At 43.9% G+C, this 20,605-nt stretch overlaps 4 protein-coding genes across 5 annotated transcripts; 3 read left to right on the top strand and 1 right to left on the bottom strand.

The window, feature by feature from the left end:
* The first annotated feature begins 119 nt into the window (after nt 1-119).
* LOC104757848 (uncharacterized) lies at nt 120-2,094 on the top strand. 2 transcript variants are annotated; one of them, XM_010480634.3, is made up of 4 exons: nt 120-260; nt 810-986; nt 1,060-1,281; nt 1,463-2,094. In XM_010480634.3, exons 2-4 carry the CDS (start codon nt 984-986, stop codon nt 1,916-1,918), a joined length of 681 nt encoding a protein of 226 aa, XP_010478936.2. In that variant the 5' UTR covers nt 120-260; nt 810-983; the 3' UTR covers nt 1,919-2,094. The 2 variants fall into 2 exon arrangements, with proteins under 2 accessions (XP_010478936.2, XP_010478935.2); XM_010480633.3 differs by having other exon boundaries at nt 124-260; nt 801-986.
* A 1,754-nt stretch (nt 2,095-3,848) lies between these two features.
* On the top strand, nt 3,849-6,608 carry LOC104757849 (transcription factor bHLH80). The gene is made up of 5 exons (XM_010480637.3): nt 3,849-4,946; nt 5,506-5,640; nt 5,746-5,811; nt 6,183-6,251; nt 6,359-6,608. The coding sequence occupies exons 1-5, from the start codon at nt 4,482-4,484 to the stop codon at nt 6,410-6,412; spliced, it is 789 nt and encodes a 262-aa protein (XP_010478939.1). The 5' UTR covers nt 3,849-4,481; the 3' UTR covers nt 6,413-6,608.
* A 34-nt stretch (nt 6,609-6,642) lies between these two features.
* LOC147924428 (uncharacterized) lies at nt 6,643-8,229 on the bottom strand. The gene has a single exon (XM_087496771.1). It carries the CDS (start codon nt 8,227-8,229, stop codon nt 6,643-6,645), a length of 1,587 nt encoding a protein of 528 aa, XP_087352897.1.
* Nucleotides 8,230-8,994: 765 nt separating this feature from the next.
* On the top strand, nt 8,995-10,899 carry LOC147924427 (uncharacterized). Its single transcript, XM_087496770.1, has 5 exons — nt 8,995-9,357; nt 9,457-9,832; nt 9,924-10,070; nt 10,151-10,680; nt 10,762-10,899. The coding sequence occupies exons 1-5, from the start codon at nt 8,995-8,997 to the stop codon at nt 10,897-10,899; spliced, it is 1,554 nt and encodes a 517-aa protein (XP_087352896.1).
* Nucleotides 10,900-20,605: the final 9,706 nt, after the last annotated feature.

Here is a 20,605-nt window from a genome sequence, read left to right as displayed (position 1 = left end):
ACAACGGTCGAAAGAGCAGGTAAGAGAGAGAAGAGAGCGTTTAGATATTTTTCAGATATTTTTTGGGGAGATTCTCAATGTCCTCCTCTTAGTTTATATCGACACTTAGAGAAAATAAGAAAAAACCTAAACTCTCTTCTTGCCTCCGTCGAAGCTGCTGTCCCAGATCTCTCCGATATCTCCGATCAATTTCTTCAGACAAACTGCAATGAATCTCTCTGGCCACCGTCTACCACGATCCTCCGACTCAGGTCCTGCAGGTAACTAACGATGTCTAATTACTAGTTCTGTTCTTCTTCTTCTTGGTAATCGATTCTTCTTCTTTTGCTTCTTCTTCTTATTGGGTTCCCTAATTACTAGTTCTGTTCTGTCTCTTTCTCCCTTCTTCTTGGGTTCCCTAATTACTAGTTCTGTCTCTCTTTGATTTTGAATTTTAAACATGAGTAAGTGGTAATTTTTTTTTTTTTGTTGGCTGCTATATCTCTTTCGACAAATAGCTTTGTTCATATTGTTCTTATTTGTTGAGTAAGTGCTCGTTTATGATTGATTTTTGAATTCTTGTTTGCTGCTCTAATGATGGTTCATATATCTTCCGACACTTAGCTTTGTTTATATTGTTCTGGTTGAAGTGTTCGACTTTTTTGGTTTTTTATTCTTGTTTGCTGCTCTATTTACGGTGTTTAGATATTGTTCTTCTGCTAGTTTATCTCTTCCGACACTTATGATTTGCTTTGAGTGTTGTCATTTGCTTGTTATGTGTTGCTATTTGTTAGTATTAAGAACATGTTTTTGATGGTTAGGATTTGTAGATGTAGATGTTTTTGATGTGGATCTGATTGGGACACTCTAATGGAGTATTGGGGAACAGAACCAACAAAGAAGAAGAGCAAGAGTGCTGCTGCAAGCCGCTTATCTAATCCTGATGGTAAAGGGATTCACAAGCTTGTGCAGGTCCTAAGTGTTTTTTGCAGATTGAGCATGAGATGGTAAGTGTTATACTTCTCCTATGTTATTATTTACTTTCATATCTATACTAATGTTTCATCTTTCTTTTTGTAGATGATTGAGTCTGCATCGGATGAACCACCAGCCTACACTGATCTTGTGCGGAAGACACACACACGCAAAGATGGAACTTTCATCGACCATCGTGCTGAGTGTCTTGTCAACGAAGTAGAGGAAGTTGTTTCACAGTTTACAAGTGAAGATGGTTCTCCGCACAGCCAAACTGCCACATCTGCTATTCTTTCTCGTGTTCTGTTGAACAAAGAATATCTGAAGGTACTCTCTTAAAAAATCTTTTAACTTTCTTAATGCCTCATGCTCTATGGTATGTATATATTGGTGAAATATCTTGCTCTCTTTTTGTTTTGTTTGTTTGGTTAAGTTTGTTTGTTTGCATTATATATGTATATGTTTGCTTTTGAATATATGTTTGATATTTGTTTTGTTTCTCTCACAGCGTGGACAGTCTAAAACTGGGTATGTCTATGGAATCGGCAGTGTTCAATACCGGGAAATCAATCCATCTGAGAAAGTAGCTGCTTCTATTTCCCGCAACCTCGACATGGAAATGCGTATCTCTAGTTTGGAGACAAACTTCAAGACGCTCAACACCAATGTTGCAGATTTGAATACTAACATGGGAACGGTTATGGGAGAGCTGGCTGCATCACGACAAGCACTTAATCTGATCATGCAGTCTCTTGGAATTAGACAACCGTCTGCTGCTGCTGCTCCTGCTACAACTTCTGCTGCTGCTCATGCTCCAGCTTCTACAACAGCTGCTCCTGTTCCAGCTTCTACAACATCTGCTCCTGCTCCAGCTTCTCCTGCTCCAGCTTCTACAACTCCTGCTTCAGCTCCATCTTCACACCAAGGCAACTTAGATGCTTGGTGTGCATCATTTGGTAGTTAAGTTTCGGTCAATGATGGTTAAGTTTTTTTGTTGAACTTTCTAACAGATAGACTTTTGTTTAGAAAGTCTTTTGGTAAAATGTAAGATAAGACTACTTAATGTGATAGTTAGCAATTCTTTTTGGTAATATGTAAACATCAAACTAATTATGATAATGTAAAATATGGTTATTTGGATTTCATGTTTTGTGATTTTGGCTTTTGGTTTTAGTAATTAACATTATTGTATAGTTTTGGCAAATAATCAGCCATTAAACAAATTATATTTGTAGCTTTTTAAAAAAAATAAAATATTTGTAGCTTTGTTACAATAATGCCACCAACATAAAATCATGGCTTAATAGCTAAGCTACTGGCATGTGATGATCAAATCGTGGCTATTATAGTCACTAAGCTCTGTGACAATTTCGTAGCTTCATATTGCCACGAATAACAAGTGAGTGTTACGTAACTAGATTAGCCACGAACTAAAAGTGATCAATACGTAGCTAATTTAGCAACGAAGCAATTGTGATTTTTACGTAGCTAAATTTAGCCACGAATGATGAGTGACAAATTCGTGACTTTAGAGCCACGAAAAAGCAAGACCAACAATTTAGTTACGAAGCTATAGCAACGATTTTTTCTTGTGACAATTCGTGACTTTTTAGTCTTATAGCCACGAATATTTAGGCTCAGCCACGAATATATTGGTGGCTATACATGTTTTTTTTACTAGTGATATATATATATATATATATATATATATATATATATATATATATATTTGTGTTGTACAACACAAGGAAATGGTTGTTTAACTTGATAGTGATACTTTATATGAAATTTATAATATTAACATGTTAATGTGTTGAGTTTCTATGTTACAATATTAGCATGTTTTAATCAATTAATCCAACTAATATTTGTATTCGTTAACAGTATGGTATCATAGCCGACTTGTAGCCATTGAAAGACTTCCAGATCATTCTTATTTTTGCTGTGGGAAAAATAATAATATTAAGTTTGATGAAGGGATTTTAGTCAAGAATGCCATTTTTGAAACAAAACTTATAGAAAATGCCATTTTTTTCTTTTCTTATCAATTCTGCCACTTTCCATTATCATGCCACATAGCAAAAAGACAGAAATAACCTTTTAGTAAATAACATTTCAGTGGACCAAATCCATATAATCAGGTTTAGTCCATCCCTAATTTGTCCATTAACCTCTCAAATTGATCTGATCTGCTTGGTTGGACTTTACATGTCTATTATTGTCCAAAATTTATCAAAATAACTTGTCTACCCTACAAGTCTGCTAAGACATGTACTAAACTTTTTGTACTTTGGGTGGACCAGATTCAACCTCTAGATAGGTTTTTTATGTCCACTCACAATTCTGTCCACATAACAGGTCTGCAGATACAATAGATCAAATACAACATCAAAATTCGTTGCGCACCCCAATTTTGTCCATCGGCGCTTTTTGTCCGTCGATGCTTTTTGACTCTGGTGGACCAGATCCGACAACCAAGGTATTTATAGTCCCTAAAACTTTATTTTCTCTAGCGGACCATATCAGCTTCATAAGATCAAGATTTGTTAGTAAAATGGAAAAGTTTGGTTTACCAGTTTTCTAGTCCACCGGATCTGGTCTATCGAAAAACAAAAGACATCTTGACATCTTGTCCATTGGACTGTGGATCTGGTCCACCGGAGATGCATCAATGTGTTTTTTGAATCGCAAATTTTGGACAGGCAAATCATATAGAGGTTTGAAATGAAAGAGATGGAAATTTGGAGAGAGAGAGAGAGAGAGTTGGATATGTGGAGAGATGGGGTTTTGGAGAAAGAGAATAAAGTTTTGGAGGTTTTGAGAAAAACAAAAATGGTGAATTGGAGAGAGATCGAAAGAAATAAGAGAAGAAGAGAAAAACAAATGAAAGCTTTAATTAAGGACAATTTTGTCATTTTAGATTAGCCAAAAGTGGGTCCTATGGCATATTAGAAAATGCTTGGTTGAAAGTGGCATTGGTCACAATGAACTGCACTGTACATGGCATAAATCATAAATTTTTCTTTGATGAATCTTCCAACATGAAAATAACCGAAAAAAAAAAAACAGCTTCAAATTTGTTTCCATTTTTAGAGATCTCTCTCTTTCCCCTTCCCTAACCTCGCCGTCAAGACTCGGAAGTTGAAACTCACGCGTTGCAATTGCGCGTAGACGAATAATGAAACCATATCCACTGAAACGAAAGAAAGAAAAGGAGCAACAGTGACGCAAAAGCTAGACTTATTCCAAAGTTACGCGCCGCACCTAGACTCTATCTTCTATACCGTTAGATCTAAGTCAAACTCAACAAAGTATCTAAATCCAACGATCAGGTTTACGTATCCGTGTTAAAAAATAAGCACACGGTAGAAAAACAAAAAATTCAACTAAAAGACAAAACAATCGGAGAAGAGAACAATCAGGTCTGGCTCTGCTGTGTCTCTTTTGTCTAATTGTCTCCACTGAAAAAATTCAATTCAATTCACCGACTGAGCCATTTCGCCGGTGGAGAAGAGAAGAAACCACCGATGCAATCAACTAATGTCGGCGACGGAAGTGGTGAGGACGGTGGAGGAGGAGGAGAGATGAGTCGAAGTGGGTTATCTCGGATCCGTTCAGCTCCAGCTACTTGGATTGAAACCCTACTTGAAGAAGAAGAAGAAGACGAGGGAGATGGTTTGAAACCTAATCTTTGTTTAACAGAACTTCTTACTGGTAACAACAACAACTCTGGTGTGATAACGAGTCGTGACTCGTTCGAGTTCCCGAGTTCTGTTGAGCAGGGTTTGTATAGTACTACCCACCAAGGTGGTGGCTTTCACCGTCAGAATAGTTCTCCGGCGGATTTTCTTAGTGGGTCTTGTGCTGGGACTGATGGGTTTTTCTCTAATTTTGGGATTCCGGCGAGTTATGATTACTTGTCGCCGAACGTTGACATTTCTCCGACCAAACGGTCTAGGGATATGGAAGAAGCACACTTCTCTTCTCAGATGGTAAGATTCTCCCAAGTATTTAGTATTAATTCAGATTCAACCTGCCAAAAAAAGATGTGAACTTTATTGAATGATCTTTTGTTTACTTTATTGTCAACTTGTCCGAATTTTTATGGTCAAAATGCTGAGTTCAGGTTCTGACTTGAGTTCTGTTATAGGGATTGAAACGGTTATAGTTTAATTGGGCGTTTGAATTCTTCGATTGTGGAGACAATAAAGATGTAAAAGACTAGTCTTGTCTAGTTTGTCAACTTGCATTTGTTTGAAACAAAATCGCAGCAAGTTGCAGTTTTATCTTTTCTTTGTTATCCTGTGGTTGCGTTGCGTAAAGCTTGTATTAGTAGATGGCAGCACATAAAGTGCCTTCCATTAGTCACTGCTCAAAGTCCATTTTTGATGTATTGATCCTTACATTTAAGGTTTCCATATCGGAAGATCGTGTAACTTGAGTAGTTTCGGAATGGTGGCTCTTAGTTATATTAGACATATTTTTATGGAGACCGTTAAGTCTTTGTGTGCATACGGATACTAAAATCTGCCCTTTTGTTCTGTTGAGTAGAAAGAAGAGCAAATGAGTGGTGGGATCTCAGGAATGATGGATATGAACATGGACAAGCTTCTCGAAGATTCAGTTCCTTGTAGGGTTCGTGCTAAACGAGGTTGTGCAACTCATCCTCGTAGCATTGCCGAGCGGGTAATTTACTTTAAATCTTTGTGCTAGATGATGCTTTCCAGTACTGATTTTGTTTCTTTCTCATTCTTGTTTTGTTATTAAGCTTTCTTCCATTCATTGTTTTAGGTGAGGAGAACGCGAATAAGTGATCGGATCAGGCGGCTGCAAGAACTTGTTCCAAACATGGATAAGGTAAATTTCTTTTTACAGGGCAGACTGATTTTCAGATTTCTTGGAATTTTGTTTTTTTTTATAAAAAAGTTACGAAATGGGTCCAAGATGATATATGCTTAAAGCTTAGGGTAAGAGTTAGTCCTCTTAGTTAGCTTAGCAGTAAAGGAGTTTGGATGTTAACTGTTGATGATTGTGAAGGCACTAATGGAACTTCAAAACTACTCCATAGTCCATAAACCATGATTGTGCGGTCTTTCAATCAAGATTCCGTGTAGTATATCTGAGTAGTTTGCCTTTTTATATTGGAATCAAACTTTTTGACGTTTCTGAAACTCTGGGAGATTTGTATAGCGATGATGATTCGGGTTCGTTTGTTTTATTTGTTGCAGCAAACCAACACTGCAGACATGTTGGAAGAAGCTGTGGAGTATGTGAAGACTCTTCAAAGCCAGATCCAGGTTTATCTACATATATACTAGTTGATTAGTAACACAAATTTATAGAAGAAAAATTCCAGGCTTTGCATTTATTTGATCATTTTATTTGGTTTTGAAATTTAATGCAGGAGTTGACAGAGCAGCAGAAGAGGTGCATATGCAAACCTAAAGAAGAACAATAATGTTTCCTTTAGGATTGATATAATTTGTATTTTTAAAAATCTAAAAAATGGTGATGATCTGTTCGAAAATTCGAAACATGATCCTATATTGAACTAAAAAAAAAAAAATAGGTGGTTTGATTTTTAGCTGTAAAATTTTTGTACAATAAGGAGAAGTTTTAAAGAGCTAATAAATAGAAGTATGTTCTTTATACAAGTGAGGTGAATATATTCTAACAGTCTTTATACTGTTATCTGTTTTTTTGGTCGTATCTTGAAACTGTAGAGGGAAAATTAAGAAACAGAGGAGCTGTGATAGATTGTTTGAATCCAATATACTTTGCAGATATTGATGTTGCTATTGCATCAATAATTTCATCACTACTAGTGGCACCATGAGTTGCAAAGAAAGGTCCAAGGTCGAAGTCTAAGCAGCTGATCCCTTCGCTGGACTGAGGATACACCCGTCCCCACTGCAAAAGTTCTGAAAATGGCTGCAACTTCCCACCCTTGTGATCCCAACAGTGCCAAACTTGGAGTCGTGCAGTCCCTATATGTGTCCTTCTATGCCGAACTACTGCGGAAACAACAAGAATACATGAAACATTCATTTTCGGAAGAGAAGTAAACAGCACATGATACTTATTCTTGATCGTATTCATCCTCCAGAATCGAAGGTCTTTACTTCTCCACTTGTGAAACACTTGAAACTTCTCATCACCATGGATAAACTGTGTCAGTAGTGTTGTATCACGGTCTTGCAAAGGTGTGTTGAACGCAAGAACCCTTAGTAAGCTAACTTCATGCTCTAGAATATCCATTGCTAGCATAGTTTGTAGCTGTAGCTTCCCATACACCATTGGAGAAGCTTTCAAGACAGTATATCCGTGGAGAACCGACACCACAAACACATTCTCTTGTAGCCTGTACTGTGCATCAGAAGAAGTTAAGAAACATATACCCGTTTTTGCTTCCTCAAGTGTAAGAGCAGTCTCTTCCCCTGATTCCACTTTACTCCAGAACTTAGGCTGCATATCAGAAGTATTAGACTGTTTTATGCTGCTTGAATCCTGTCTCAACCTCAATCTACACATCAACCGATTCATATGTGTATGCATCCTCCTCTTATGAGACTTAAGTTTGTGCCTTTCCCAATTTGATCCAATATAAGCAAAAAGAAAAGAATCCTTGAGCTGTCGAATTCCTGACATCAATTTGAACTTAAACTTCCAAGCTTTGAGATGTTTTCTCTGTTTAAGTTTTTGCTTCCTTCTTCTGTCTCTCACCAACATTTTATCGAACACTTGGAATACACATTGTGTGTTCTTGACAATTGTTGACAACTCAGAAATATCAACCCCTTCTGAAGCATCGACAACATATGATTGCTCCAAGAACAAATCATTTATGACATCCAATGACTCATTGCTAAACGTAAGGCTAGGTTCCAGTTCTGAATTCGATACCTGAGGTTGTGCAACACCATCATTCTCCATGTGTGATTCATTTGTCTCCACTTCAAGCTCTGAAATCGATTCTACTTCTTGAACGGATGATTCTGTTGGAACCGGTTCATGAACACAAAACGATTCGACCTCGGATGAAGAATAATTCTTCACCGGAGCAAATTGAGCCAACACTCTTTGCTTAAAGACACTCCAATCTATAATTTTCTCTTTATTCATCTCTCGCATAAACCATGACAATGCAACTCCGTCTAAATACAAGAAGATTAGATCAAGCTTCGCATCATCTGAGAAACGGCCATGATTGAAAAGCTTCTCCACTTTTGGGATCCACAGTGACGGATCTGTTCCCGTGAAGATAGGCGTATCCATACAACCATCATCGACATTGTTGATGTCCAGATCGGTCACAATTAGTATGTTTAGTTCGGTCAAAGGAGGGTCGAAGTTCTCTTTTATTATATTGATGCCGAGGCACAAAAGGACGGATTACAACTCGACTTAAACGAGTTACAAGTATAAACGAGAATAATCGACGAGTTGCTATCTCGTCGATCCTCCGAGCTATTGAGTCTAAACTGTAGATTTCCACTTGGACGAGCTGAGGCTTTCGTACTTGCTATCTCGATTCTTTTCCTTTTTCTCGATCCCCTTTTTCTGCGGACCGTACGTCTCCCTTTATAGGGAATCGTGTCGGTTCGTCTATACGAAAAGACCATAATACCCTCCCTTCCTTTGGAGATTTATCATGGGCTTTTTCTGGGCCAGGCCTGTTGTTTGGGGTGTGGATCCACCCCCAACAGTAGTCCCCCCCCCCCCCCCCGCGGCCTTTAGTTCGTAGTCTTTAGGCGAAGAACAGCCGTGAAGGAGCGAAGGGTCACGCGTGAAGGAACGGTTCCCAACTTTTGGGGTCGAATCGTTGTGTGCGGTGATCGACGCGCGTGAGATCCGGAAATCGTACCGTTATGGGGCGCGTGTCGTAATGATGACGCTTCCAGATCCTTCGTCCTTCTCCTATAAATATCACTTCTCCATTTCTCTCATTATCTTCTTCTCGCGTTTTTTGGTGCTCATCGTTCAGGTATTCTCCCTCCTTATCTCGTCGTTATTTTGCTTTTAGTGCGTCGTACTTTAACTATGAACTCCCCTCGTTCTCAATCGTCCGATCCATCCGTCGAGAGCCACCTTCGACGAGCGACGACTTCCGAATCTGATGGCTCTAATAGGTCTGTTCGCCGGGAGGGCCGTTCTCGGAGTCCTTCTGATTCGTCTTCGGCGGGTTCAGACATGGCTCGATTTGAAGAATTGAGACGTCGTCTCATTCCAAGGTCGGCGGTTCCAAGCTCGTCGGGTCTGCCTTGCAGGATTCTTTCCCTGATAGACGAGCCATTGATCAATGACCCATCCTTTCCCGAGTTGGACAACGTTCCTTTGCCAACCGAGAACCTTTTCTCTCATTTCCCTCCGTCGACGTTGAAACCGGGAGCGGCGTCTGATGCAGTTCGCATTGGGAAATTAAACACCGAACCGAGAATTCTGATTCCAGAACCATTTCAGCGTCCCTGGGATGCTCCTTCCGGCTTTATTTGCCTTTCGTAGAAGTACTTCACCGAGTGCGGGCTTACCTTCCCTTTGCCGTCTTTCCTGATGACATATATTGCTCGTCGTGAGGCGGCCATTTCTCAATTTGCCCCGGCGACCTTTCGAAATGCTGTTGGCCTTTCGATTATGGCCGAAGCTGCGGGGGTTAAGCTTACTTGTGATCATTTGGAAGAGTTGACGTGTCTGAACCCGTCGAGCCGAGACAAAACTCCTGGAATTTACTATGTAGCGTCGGGAAGGAAGACGACGCTCGTCGAGGGTGCTAAGGGCAAAACATATAATTGGAAGGGCTCATACTTCTTTCTTGAAGTCGGTGAGGGGGTTTTGGAGGATCCGTCGATTCCTTGGTTTTCTGGGTGGAACCCTTCACCCGGTAGCCGACCCTTCTTGCCTAGTATATTTTATTTGCACTATTCTCTGGTTGTGCTTAACCCTTCCCCCCCCTCTTCTTTTTTTTTTTTTAGTTGTTGTTCCAAGGTGTTTGCTCCCATACCCTCCTTCGTTCCAAGCCGAGATAGACGCGATCAAAGCTTTCTGCCCTTACGTTTGGCCAGGTACCGAGTCGAAAAAGGGGCATTCGAGGAAGACCTCCGATCCTCGAAGAAAGACAGGTACATCCTAGTGTAGTTGAACCCCTTTTTTTTTGCTGCTCCTTGAGTTCTCCAATTAATTTTGTTGCTTTGTGTTGTAGCCGGGACGATGGGTAAGATGAACTTGAGTGTTCCCAACGCGTCTGCTCGTTATCGCCGAGCTCCGGAGCCGCTGCCTCGTTCCGCTCCCCGTCAAGATGCTCGTCCGGGTGCCAATCCTCCAAGCTCTGGCTCGTCAAAAAGGGTTTCTCCTTCCTCTCGTCGGGTTGTGGACGACCCTTCAAGGATGCGTCCAAGATCCCTTCCTCCGAATCGTCATATTGGTCCAGAGGAGACACTTCCAAGGAAGAAGGTGGTCGGGACTCCTGGTCGCGTCGCCGAGGTGGCGAAAGATTCGCAGAAAAGGAAGGATGGTCCCGAACAAGAGCAGTCTCCCCCATCAAAGAAGTCTAAGTCGGTCGACTTCAGCTGGAACTTTACGCATTCCTCCGGGGCTCGTCCTTTTCCGGATGACTCGCGGTCCTGCGCCGAGTTATTTCGGAAGATCCACTTTGGTGAAGGTCGTCTTCCTGCAGTTGAGAAGATGAAAGAGGCCGACGCGGTTACCGACGTTGCTCAAGCGTCTTTTGAGGTTTGTCGATTAAACCAACTTGCCTTTAATCTTCCTTTACTCGTTTTTTCTTATGGTTGTCATTTTCTTTCACTTTGATAGTTTATTGCGCGTATCAATCGTCTGGTTTCTCGCTACGAGCGCCGTGTTCGGAACTTGGAAGGGGAGCGTTCTGGGGCGTCGAGTGAGAGGATCGAGCGCCTCGAGGCACAATTGGGGGAGGCGGTGCGGTCCAACTAGAGATTTAGCGACCTTATGGCCAAACTCGAACATCACCGGAGCGGGTTGATCACAGAACGAGACTCCCTTACGACGAAGCTTGAGGAGGCTGAAGTTGCCTGTAACGGTCTGAAGCTCACCCTTAACTCGGAGACGAGGAGGCTTAGAGATCGACGTGATGAGTATGGGCACCACGAGCGAATCAACGCTTTCCACGAGGTGGCTGGTCGCGTGCAGAGACTCTTATTGAAGCACAAAAGCTATGCCGAAGCGGTTGAAGCGTCGCGGGAGAAGTTTCTTGAGTACAACCAAGCTGTTGGGAACGTCCAGATGCTCGAAACGCTCGTTGCCGAGGGTCGGATTTCTTTGCTCGATGAGGGGATTAAGGTCCGAGTTACGGCCATGATGGGCCAACTGAAGAGCGAGGTTGAAGAGGTCGATCTGCCGGATATTACCGAAGCTGATTTCGACATGTCTTAGATCTTTGCCGGGCCTCTTCCCCCAATTCCAACTTGGATCGCTTCCCCAATCAGCGGGAATACCGAGGTCTGTAACGACGAGGGTGGGAGTGACGGATCGGAGAGTGGGGAGATTGGGGGTGAAGATCTGGACGAGCAGGAGAAGGTCGACGATCGTCCTTCTGATGGAGCTGAGGTGCAAGCTGAAGACCACCCTTCTGATGGAGCTGAGGAGCAAGCTGCCGAAGGACTTCCTCGTCCGTCAACTCCCGGGCATAAGTCGCCGGTTGTTGGCTTAGTTTCGTGACTCTTCCGTTGTCGCCGTGTCGAGGGGTCGGCTCCCTCATACTATCTTCTGTTTGCCGTATTTTGGGGTCGGCTCCCACGTACATTTATGCGCCGTGTTTAGGGGTCGGCTCCCTTCCGAAACTTTATTCTTGCCCTTGGGGCATTTGTTCCTACTCTATTTAATGCCTTATTTTTCAAAACGTTGCTTTTTGGTCTCATTAAATGCGTTTTCTGTTTTGAAACTTGCGCCTGTTGGGACTTGTGCCTTTCGTTCTATAAATAGGCTCTGTGTTTCCCTTTCCTCAGTCCTGTCTTTGTTGAGTTTGTTGTTTGCTTTTTTTTTGTTGGCAGGAAGGAAGAAGTTATTTTTTTTGTTGGATCAGCATGGTTGCGTAGGGCGCGGGCACAGCTCGGCGTTAGGTCTGACGAGGTGATTCAGTCGGAACTCGACTATTACAATGCTCGCATCCAACGGCTAAGAGCTTACATCATTGCCACCCGTCGTTCGTTCGAACGTTACTACGATTTCTGTCGTGTTGACGGGGTTGTGGAATGTCTTGAACCGCTGATCGACGAAGGGCTTTTCTTCCCGAAGTGGCGATGGGATCGTTTGGTGGAAGAGCGTACCGGGCGCGAAGATTTTTGTGCGGAAGTGGTAGTTCCCACGCTTGAGCAGGGCGACCTTGATACCCTTGGTCGGAGGCCGTTTGAGGAGCGGGAGGAGATCAAAGCTTGTCGTGATCGTATCGACGTGCTTCGTCGTTACGTGAGGCAGTTGGAGAGCACAAACCACTACTTTAGCGAAAGTAGTCGTGCTGAAGGGATCTGCGCGTACCTCGAAGACATGGTTGGATGAGGCATGGCTGTTCCGATGGATCTGCTGAAGGATGTGAAAGAATTATGTCGCTATTGGCAGACGACAATCGGCGGGTTGGAATTTAATGAGCCTTCCAACGCCGATCTAGGAATTGAATGACTTGTCTTTCCTTTGGTGTAGCTCTCTTTTTTTTTTTTAGTTTGTGCCGTAATGGGGTCGGCACCCACATCAGGCTGTTGCATCCCCCCTTTTAAATAAGTCAAATTTCATGTTACTTTTGAGAGTTCTACTTTTACACTCTCTTCTTTTTTTTGAAAAAAGTGCGACTCATGACGGTCGGCTTATCTTTGTTATGCGAGTTAGACTCGGCTTAATATAACCGGGGGCGACCGTTAATAGTCGGCTTACCCTTTAGTGCGAGTGACGAGTCGGCTTAAAATAATCAGGGGCGACCGCTAATAGTCGGCTTACCCTGTGTGCGAGTGCGACTCGGCTTAAAAAAATACGTCGGAACGTCGGGTCGTTACCAGGCCAGGATAACGACTGAAATAACTTATAAACGACAATTCATTCTTGAAAAAGAAATTTTATATTTTTGGCGGCTGCGTCTCATAAAACGGGACTGCCTACGTACCCCCCGATCAGAAGGGATCAAGCCGATCGTAGTTCACACTTACATGCTTATTTAAACTATAGAAAGGACGAGCTGGATATAGCCGAGCTCGCTTGATGACTTTTAGTAGTAGTAACGCTTGAGATGCATCGAATTCCAAGATCTCGGCACTGGTTTTCCGCCCATTGTTAGTAGTTCGTACACGCCGGGATGGACGACCCTCGACACTATATACGGACCTTCCCAATTTGCACCCATTTTTCCGGCGTCCGGCTCGGCAGTATTTTCAAAGACCTTACGGAGGACGAGATCGCCTTCGTCGAAATACCGATTGTGGACTTTCTTGTTGTAGTATTTGGCTGCGGCAAGCTGATAGTTCTGGATTCGTAGGAGTGCTTTGTCCCGTTCTTCTTCCAACTCGTCGAGCCTATCCATTTGCATCTGACTGTTGAGTGCGGTGTTGTGGACGAGCATTGTTCGTCGGAGGCTGGAACTGCCGACTTCGGCGGGTGCCATTGCTTCCATCCCATAGGCTAGGGAGAATGGGGTTTGGTTAGTGGACGTCCTTGGTGTTGTTCGGTAGGACCAAAGTACTCCGTCAAGCTCGTCGGCCCAGGCACCCTTCTTGGCGTCTAGCCTTTTCTTAAGACCATCGAGTATGGTTTTGTTGGTAGCTTCGGCCTGGCCTTTGCCTTGTGGATACCGCGGCGTCGATTTGCTTAGTTTGATCCGCCATCTTGCACAGAAATTTTCGAATTGCAGGGAGATGAACTGCGATCCGTTGTCAGTGACTACTTCATATGGGAGACCGTGGCGACAGATTACGTATTTCCAGACGAAGAGTTGGACGTCCCGAGCTTTGATATTTGCGTCAGACTCGGCTTCGACCCATTTGGTGAAATAATCGGTTAGGACGAGTATATATCGCTTTTGTCTGGAAGTTGGTAGTGGGCCAATGATGTCCATCGCCCAACGCATGAAAGGGTAAGGAGCTATTCCGGCTCGTAGGAGTTCAGTCGGCTGATGAATAATGGGGGCATGTCGCTGGCATTTTTCGCACTTGGCGACGAACTTTTCACAATCAGATATCATAGTTGGCCAATAATGGCCGTGCTTCTTGATTCGTAGTGCTAAGGCTCGGCCGCCTGAGTGATTTCCCCCAGCTCCTTCATGTGTCTCCATCATCACGCGTTCAGTGTCGTCGCCGTGTATGCAAAGCAAAAGGGCTCCTGACGCCGTCCATCGAAGCAAATGATCTTTCATCAAGGTGTAGTGGGCGGCTTTAGCCTTTAATCTCCGCTTAGCCCATTTGTCTGTCGGCACGTCGCCGTCAGCTAGGTATGCTCGGATTTCAACTCGCCAATCTGTCGCGTCGCTGCTAGACGCAGGTTCGCACCCTCGGTGCGACCTCATCGTTCGATAGGTGGTTCTGATTTCATTGGGCTGGTGGAGTGCGAGACAAGTCTCGGCATGCGTTTCACTTATGCTCGGCGTATCAATGCTTTCTACCGGGATGATTCGTCACAGATCGGGATCCGATGTCGAAGCGAGTGCTGCCAAAGCATCGGCCGGAGCGTTGTCCCCTCTGGGGACTTTGATGAGCTCGAATTCGTCAAAACGTTTTGACAGAATCTTGACGACATCGAGGTAGGCTGCCATGGGCTCACTTTTAGTGTCGTACTCGCCGCTGAACTGGTTGGTGACAAGCTGAGAGTCGCAAAAAGCTCGTATCCGTTTGATCTGCATTCCGTTAGCGAGCTTAAGCCCGGCGATGAGTGCTTCATACTCGGCAACGTTGTTGGTTGCTTGGAATCGGAGACGGAAGGATTGCTCCAAAATTTCTCCGGTCGGCAAAGTTAGTCGAATCCCTATCCCTGACCCAAGATGAGAGGATGCCCCGTCCACATGTAGGGTCCACCGGTCATCTGATGGGTCAGTGGGTGTTGGTTCGGCTTCCCCAAACGGTAGTTCAATCAGAAAGTCAGCGAGTACTTGGGACTTTGCAGCTGGACGAGTTCGATACCCAATGTCGTACTCGCTAAGTTCGATTGCCCATTTTGTTAGTCGGCCCGATTGATTCGGGCTGTGCAGTATGGATCGTAAAGGTTGGTTGGACAGGACAGCGACAGTGTGCGACTGGAAATACGGTCAGAGCTTTCTTGCGGACGTGACGACTGCCAGGGCAACCTTCTCGACTGTCGGGTAACGAGTTTCCGCGTCGTCGAGTGATTTGCTTATATAAAAGATGGGTCGTTGCTCTCCTCGATCGTCTTTAACAAGTACACCGCTGACGGCCGACTCTGAGACTGCGATATAAAGAAATAAGATTTCGCCGAGCTCCGGTTTTGCTAAGATCGGTGGGGTCGATAAATAGTTCTTTAGCTCGTTGAACGCGCTGTGACAGGCCTCGGTCCACTCGAACTTGCCCTTTGTTTTGAGAAGCTGGTAAAATGGTAGACATTTGTCGGTTGATCTGGATATAAAACGGTTTAGAGCAGCGATCCGTCCAGTTAATCGTTGTACTTCTCTGGCGTTCTTTGGTTGTGGTAGATCAATGATCGCCTTAATTTGCTTCGGGTTCGCCTCGATGCCTCGTCTGGTTACCAGGTACCCAAGGAATTCGCCGGATTTGACTGCAAATGTGCATTTGGCCGGGTTAAGCTTCATCCCACACTTATTAAGGGTATCGAAGCATTGTTGCAGATGAGTGATATGATCCTTTGCGTGCTGTGACTTGACGAGCATATCGTCGATGTAGACCTCCATAGTCCGGCCGAGTTGCTCGGCAAACATCTTATTGACTAACCGTTGATACGTCGCTCCCGCATTTTTCAGGCCGAAAGGCATGACCTTGTAGCAGTACGTCCCTCTATCTGTGATAAATGATGTTTTTTCCTGGTCGTCCTTGTGCATTAGAATCTGGTTGTAACTGGAGAAGGCGTCCATAGAGGTTAACAGCTCGTTGCCTGCAGTCGCTTCGACGAGCTGATCGATTCTTGGCAATGGGAAACTATCCTTTGGGCAAGCCTTATTAAGGTCGGTAAAATCGACGCAAATTCGCCACTTTCCATTCTTCTTTTTAACGACCACCGGATTAGCTAGCCACTCTGGATATTTTACTTCCATGATTGACCCGGCGCCGAGGAGTTTGTCAACTTCGTCGTTCACTGCTTGCGATCGTTCAAAGCCTAACTTGCGCCGTTTCTGTTTGACCGGCTTATGCGTTGGGTCGGCATTGAGCTCATGGGTCGTGACACTTGGGTCGATTCCTTTCATGTCAGCCACGCTCCATGCGAACGTTGAGATGTTGGTTTTGAGGAAGAGTATCAACTCGTTCCTCATGGCGGATGTTATCTCTGTGCCGATATTTACGCATCGTTTCTTGTCGTTCTCGTCTAGGCTCACCTCCTCGACCGCGGCAACGCCCTGTTGGACGGCAGTCGGCTTTCCGTCTGTCGGTGACGTGCTACTGTCGCCGACCCGCTGCTTTGATTGCTATAATTTCTTTCTGGTGCGAAGCTTATGCTCGATCAGAAAACAGGCCCGTGCGGTTTGCTGATTGGCACGCAGTGTGTATATTCCTTTCGAAGTTTTGAACTTAACGCACTGATGATATGTTGACGGGACGACTTTCATCTTGTGGAGCCATGGGGTTCCAAGGATGACGTTGTAGATCGTTGGCTTGTCGATAACCGCGAACCGGAAGTATCTGGCTATCCCCCCAACGAAGATTGGTAAGGTGATGGTGCCGACGGACATAAGATGATCCCCGTCGAAGCCCGTTAAAGAGTGACATTCTGGCATAATGTCCTGTTCGCCGACTTCCATTTTGGCCAACACGTCCCTGAAGATGACGTTGACTGAGCTTCCAATGTCGATCAATATTCTCGTCACCTCACTTTCGCCGATCAAGAGTTCGACGACCAATGGATCGTTATGCGGTAAATCCAAACCTTCTAGATCTTTTCCGTCGAAAGTGATTGGCATGCCTTCAGCCTCGAACCTTGACGGCCAAGATTTCGTCATTTCAGCCTTCTTAGTATAATCTCTGATCGCTCTGACCGAATCGTTGCATCCGGCTAGCCCGCCCATTATCATGTTGATTCGTCGTATCGTCGGAGGACGTTGGTCGGGCTTGCGGTCTGTATGCGGTCGTTTTTCGTTACCGCTGTCTTCGCGCCGTTCGGTGAGTAGGTTCTGAATTTCCATCTCATCTTCGCTTTGGTCGGCTAGTACCTTTGAATCTTTGACGAATTTTCGAGCGATATATTCGGCGCGCTTGGCGTCGCTTTGTCCAGGTCGGGTTGTCTTGCTTCTGTCGGGCTCGACGACTATTGCCCCTTTCTTGTATCGCTCCATCAAGACCTTCTGGAGGTAATGACACTCGTCAGTTGCGTGGGTGGTACTCTGATGGTAGTCGCAGTACGGGGTTGCACTATTTTCACCTCCCTCTTTCCGTATATACTTGTTTTCGCCGATCGCAAAGGTTCGGCGAGTTCGATCTTGGTTTTTGACGAAATGTTGTCGAGGCTCGACGTAGTCAACTTTTGGAGCTGCGGCTACTGGCTGTTTGGGTATCGCACTTGCCTCTGAAGAATGCTTCTTAGCATTGATAGCTTTCTCTTCCTCGAGCCCAATGTGTTTTGCAGCTCAGAGTAATGCCTCGGCTACGGTCTCGACATGCGTTAAAGACAGCTCTTCCTTGAACTGAGATTCATACCAGAGCGCATTTCGAAGTGCGACAATTGCGGCAGCGTCCGGAATTGAAATGTTGACGTAGACTTCCTTGAATCGCCCTATAAAGGACCGAAGCGATTCTCCCTTGTGCTGAGTTAAGGCGTATAAGTTGGCATGGGAATTCTTATCCTCGAACAAAACAGAAAACTGCTTCAAAAATTCGGTTATCAGCTCCCTGTTACTATCGATTGATCCGGATGGGAGTCTCGAGAACCAGCTCAATGCGGTTCCTGTTAGATGCTCAGCGAAAACTTGACAAGCTCCAGCGTCGAATTCCGCCGGGCTGAACTGTAAAGGGCCAAGGGCTACGCCAAAGGTGAGTAAGAAATCTCGCGGGTCGACCGTTCCGTCATAGTGACCCAACCGTGGCTTGACTGCCCGTCTGACCGTCGTTGTAGCGAGTCTTCGAGAGAACGGAGTTCGCTGTGTTGCTTCGAGCATAAGTCCGACTTGGGGTGCCTTATCCGTTGCTTTTTGAATCATTGCGGCCATTTCTTTCATTTGCTCTTTGATTTCTTTTAGCTCGGCGTCCTTCGTTAGATCGGTTACGTCGTTATTTCGCTCGATAGGGTGCTGGGCAGGATTACATCCTAATCCGCTGGTTTGCACATACGACCCTGGCGTTGTTCTTACCGCGGTGAAGTTCACTGGGTTGAGCCGAGCGTTGTTGAGATGGTTGATTTCATCTTGTGAGTTAAACTGTGCCGCGGTGAGTGCATCCAATCGGCTGTTGGTTCGCTCTTCTTGCTGGTCAAGGCGTGTTAAGATTCCGCGGAACAGTTCGTCAATACTTGAGACGGGCTGATTGCTGAGCAAAGTAAGCTGCGTTGGGACCTGTGTTGGTTCTACGGTCACCGGGGTCGTGAGGTTTGTAGCTATGACAAAAGTTTCCGGGCTGTCGACCGTCACGACCTTTCTTGGAGCGTCTGGCGTGGGGAGGACTGCCTGGTCCGTTTGTTCCATTGCCGGGGTAGTCGTCCCCCCCGACGAGCTTCCTTCCTTGCTCTTTTCCTTGTCAATTATTGTCATCTCGTCTAATCGGTGTAGGTCCGTTCTTCAATTTTTTTAGAAAACTTTGACTTGGTTCCCCCTACCTGGCGCGCCAAATTGTTGATGTCCAGATCGGTCACAATTAGTATGTTTAGTTCGGTCAAAGGAGGGTCGAAGTTCTCTTTTATTATATTGATGCCGAGGCACAAAAGGACGGATTACAACTCGACTTAAACGAGTTACAAGTATAAACGAGAATAATCGACGAGTTGCTATCTCGTCGATCCTCCGAGCTATTGAGTCTAAACTGTAGATTTCCACTTGGACGAGCTGAGGCTTTCGTACTTGCTATCTCGATTCTTTTCCTTTTTCTCGATCCCCTTTTTCTGCGGACCGTACGTCTCCCTTTATAGGGAATCGTGTCGGTTCGTCTATACGGAAAGAACATAATACCCTCCCTTCCTTTGGAGATTTATCATGGGCTTTTTCTGGGCCAGGCCTGTTGTTTGGGGTGTGGATCCACCCCCAACAGACATCATCATAGATCACAGATTCCACCGTCTTCATCGCGTTGAAGCTCCGATCACAGTTTCACCGCACCATTGATAGATTGTTGTACACTCGATCTCACGAAGCAAGACTATATTCAATTAGAATTCAATGGAAGTAACAGAATAGAACAGAGTGGAAACGATAACAAATCAATGCTCAAATCTGTAAGCGACGATCAACATTGATCGTCTCCCAAGTACATCACAAGGGACCTCAAGCACATCACTCAAAGGATTTATAAACAGATTCAACATAAACTCTCTTGATACTCATCTCTCTTATTTATACTCTCAGACTGCAACTGCAGACCTTCCTATTGCATCAGAGGCTTCTCAAGCTCTCTTCAAACTACCAACCCAAAGTCCACGTCATTTGCCTTCATTTAGCTGATTTGGTTTCATGTCAGAAGTGAGAAAAAAAAATAGAGTCCACTCAAAACAAATCTTTGAAAGAATAAAAAAGAATATTCAGAAAGAGCTGAACTTGTGAGTTGTGAGTTGTGACCATTCTCAATATTGTCACACTAGCTACTAGTAGGCTAGTAGCCAATACCCATATGCATTAAGCAATGCACAACAAAATCATCAATCTCACTTGAAAACGCCACATACTTGAATTTGTAATTAACCTCCTTCTTCGAACTGTTAGACTTACGTCTTCTTTTAAGTTCGTTTGAAGTTGAATTTCATATTTTCTTCGTCTCTTTTGCTTTCCTCATTTCTCCAACCTATATTCTTGGGATCTAATAAAAACAATTTAACATTACAAATACTATTATGCATATGATATACTCCCTCTATTCCAAAATATGAGTTTTCGGCTACGCACATATTAAGAAACAATAAATATTTTATCTTTGAACAAAATTCAAACAATAAAAAATAATAATATAGAATTTAAATAGTCAAAAACTATTAAATTAATATTAAAAGTGTATAAAATTTGAGAAAATCTTATTAAATGGAATAAATAGAAAAACCTAAAAAAGCTTATATATTGGAACAGAGGGAATACAGTATTACTTTTTTTTGGGATTTTAGTGAAAAGTGTCATTTTGAAACTAAAATTACGGGAATTACAATTTTTCTCTTTTTCATTTGAGCAATGCCACTTTGAATAATTGTGGCATAACGAAGTTGGCATTGATGATAGATAAAATTGTTTTGTGGCTGTGAAAGGAGAGCATTAACGAGGGGAGTAAGATTTTGGTGGCCTCTAATAATAAAATTAAAAAGAAGCATTTGTTTAAGTAGTCTCATGTGGACATTAAAT

Source organism: Camelina sativa, chromosome 17 (genome assembly GCF_030686135.1).
Source record: "Camelina sativa cultivar CO46 ecotype springtype chromosome 17, ASM3068613v1".
NCBI lineage: Eukaryota > Viridiplantae > Streptophyta > Magnoliopsida > Brassicales > Brassicaceae > Camelina > Camelina sativa.
Note: the sequence above shows the minus strand (reverse complement) of the source record. Positions and strands in the feature narration are given on the sequence as shown.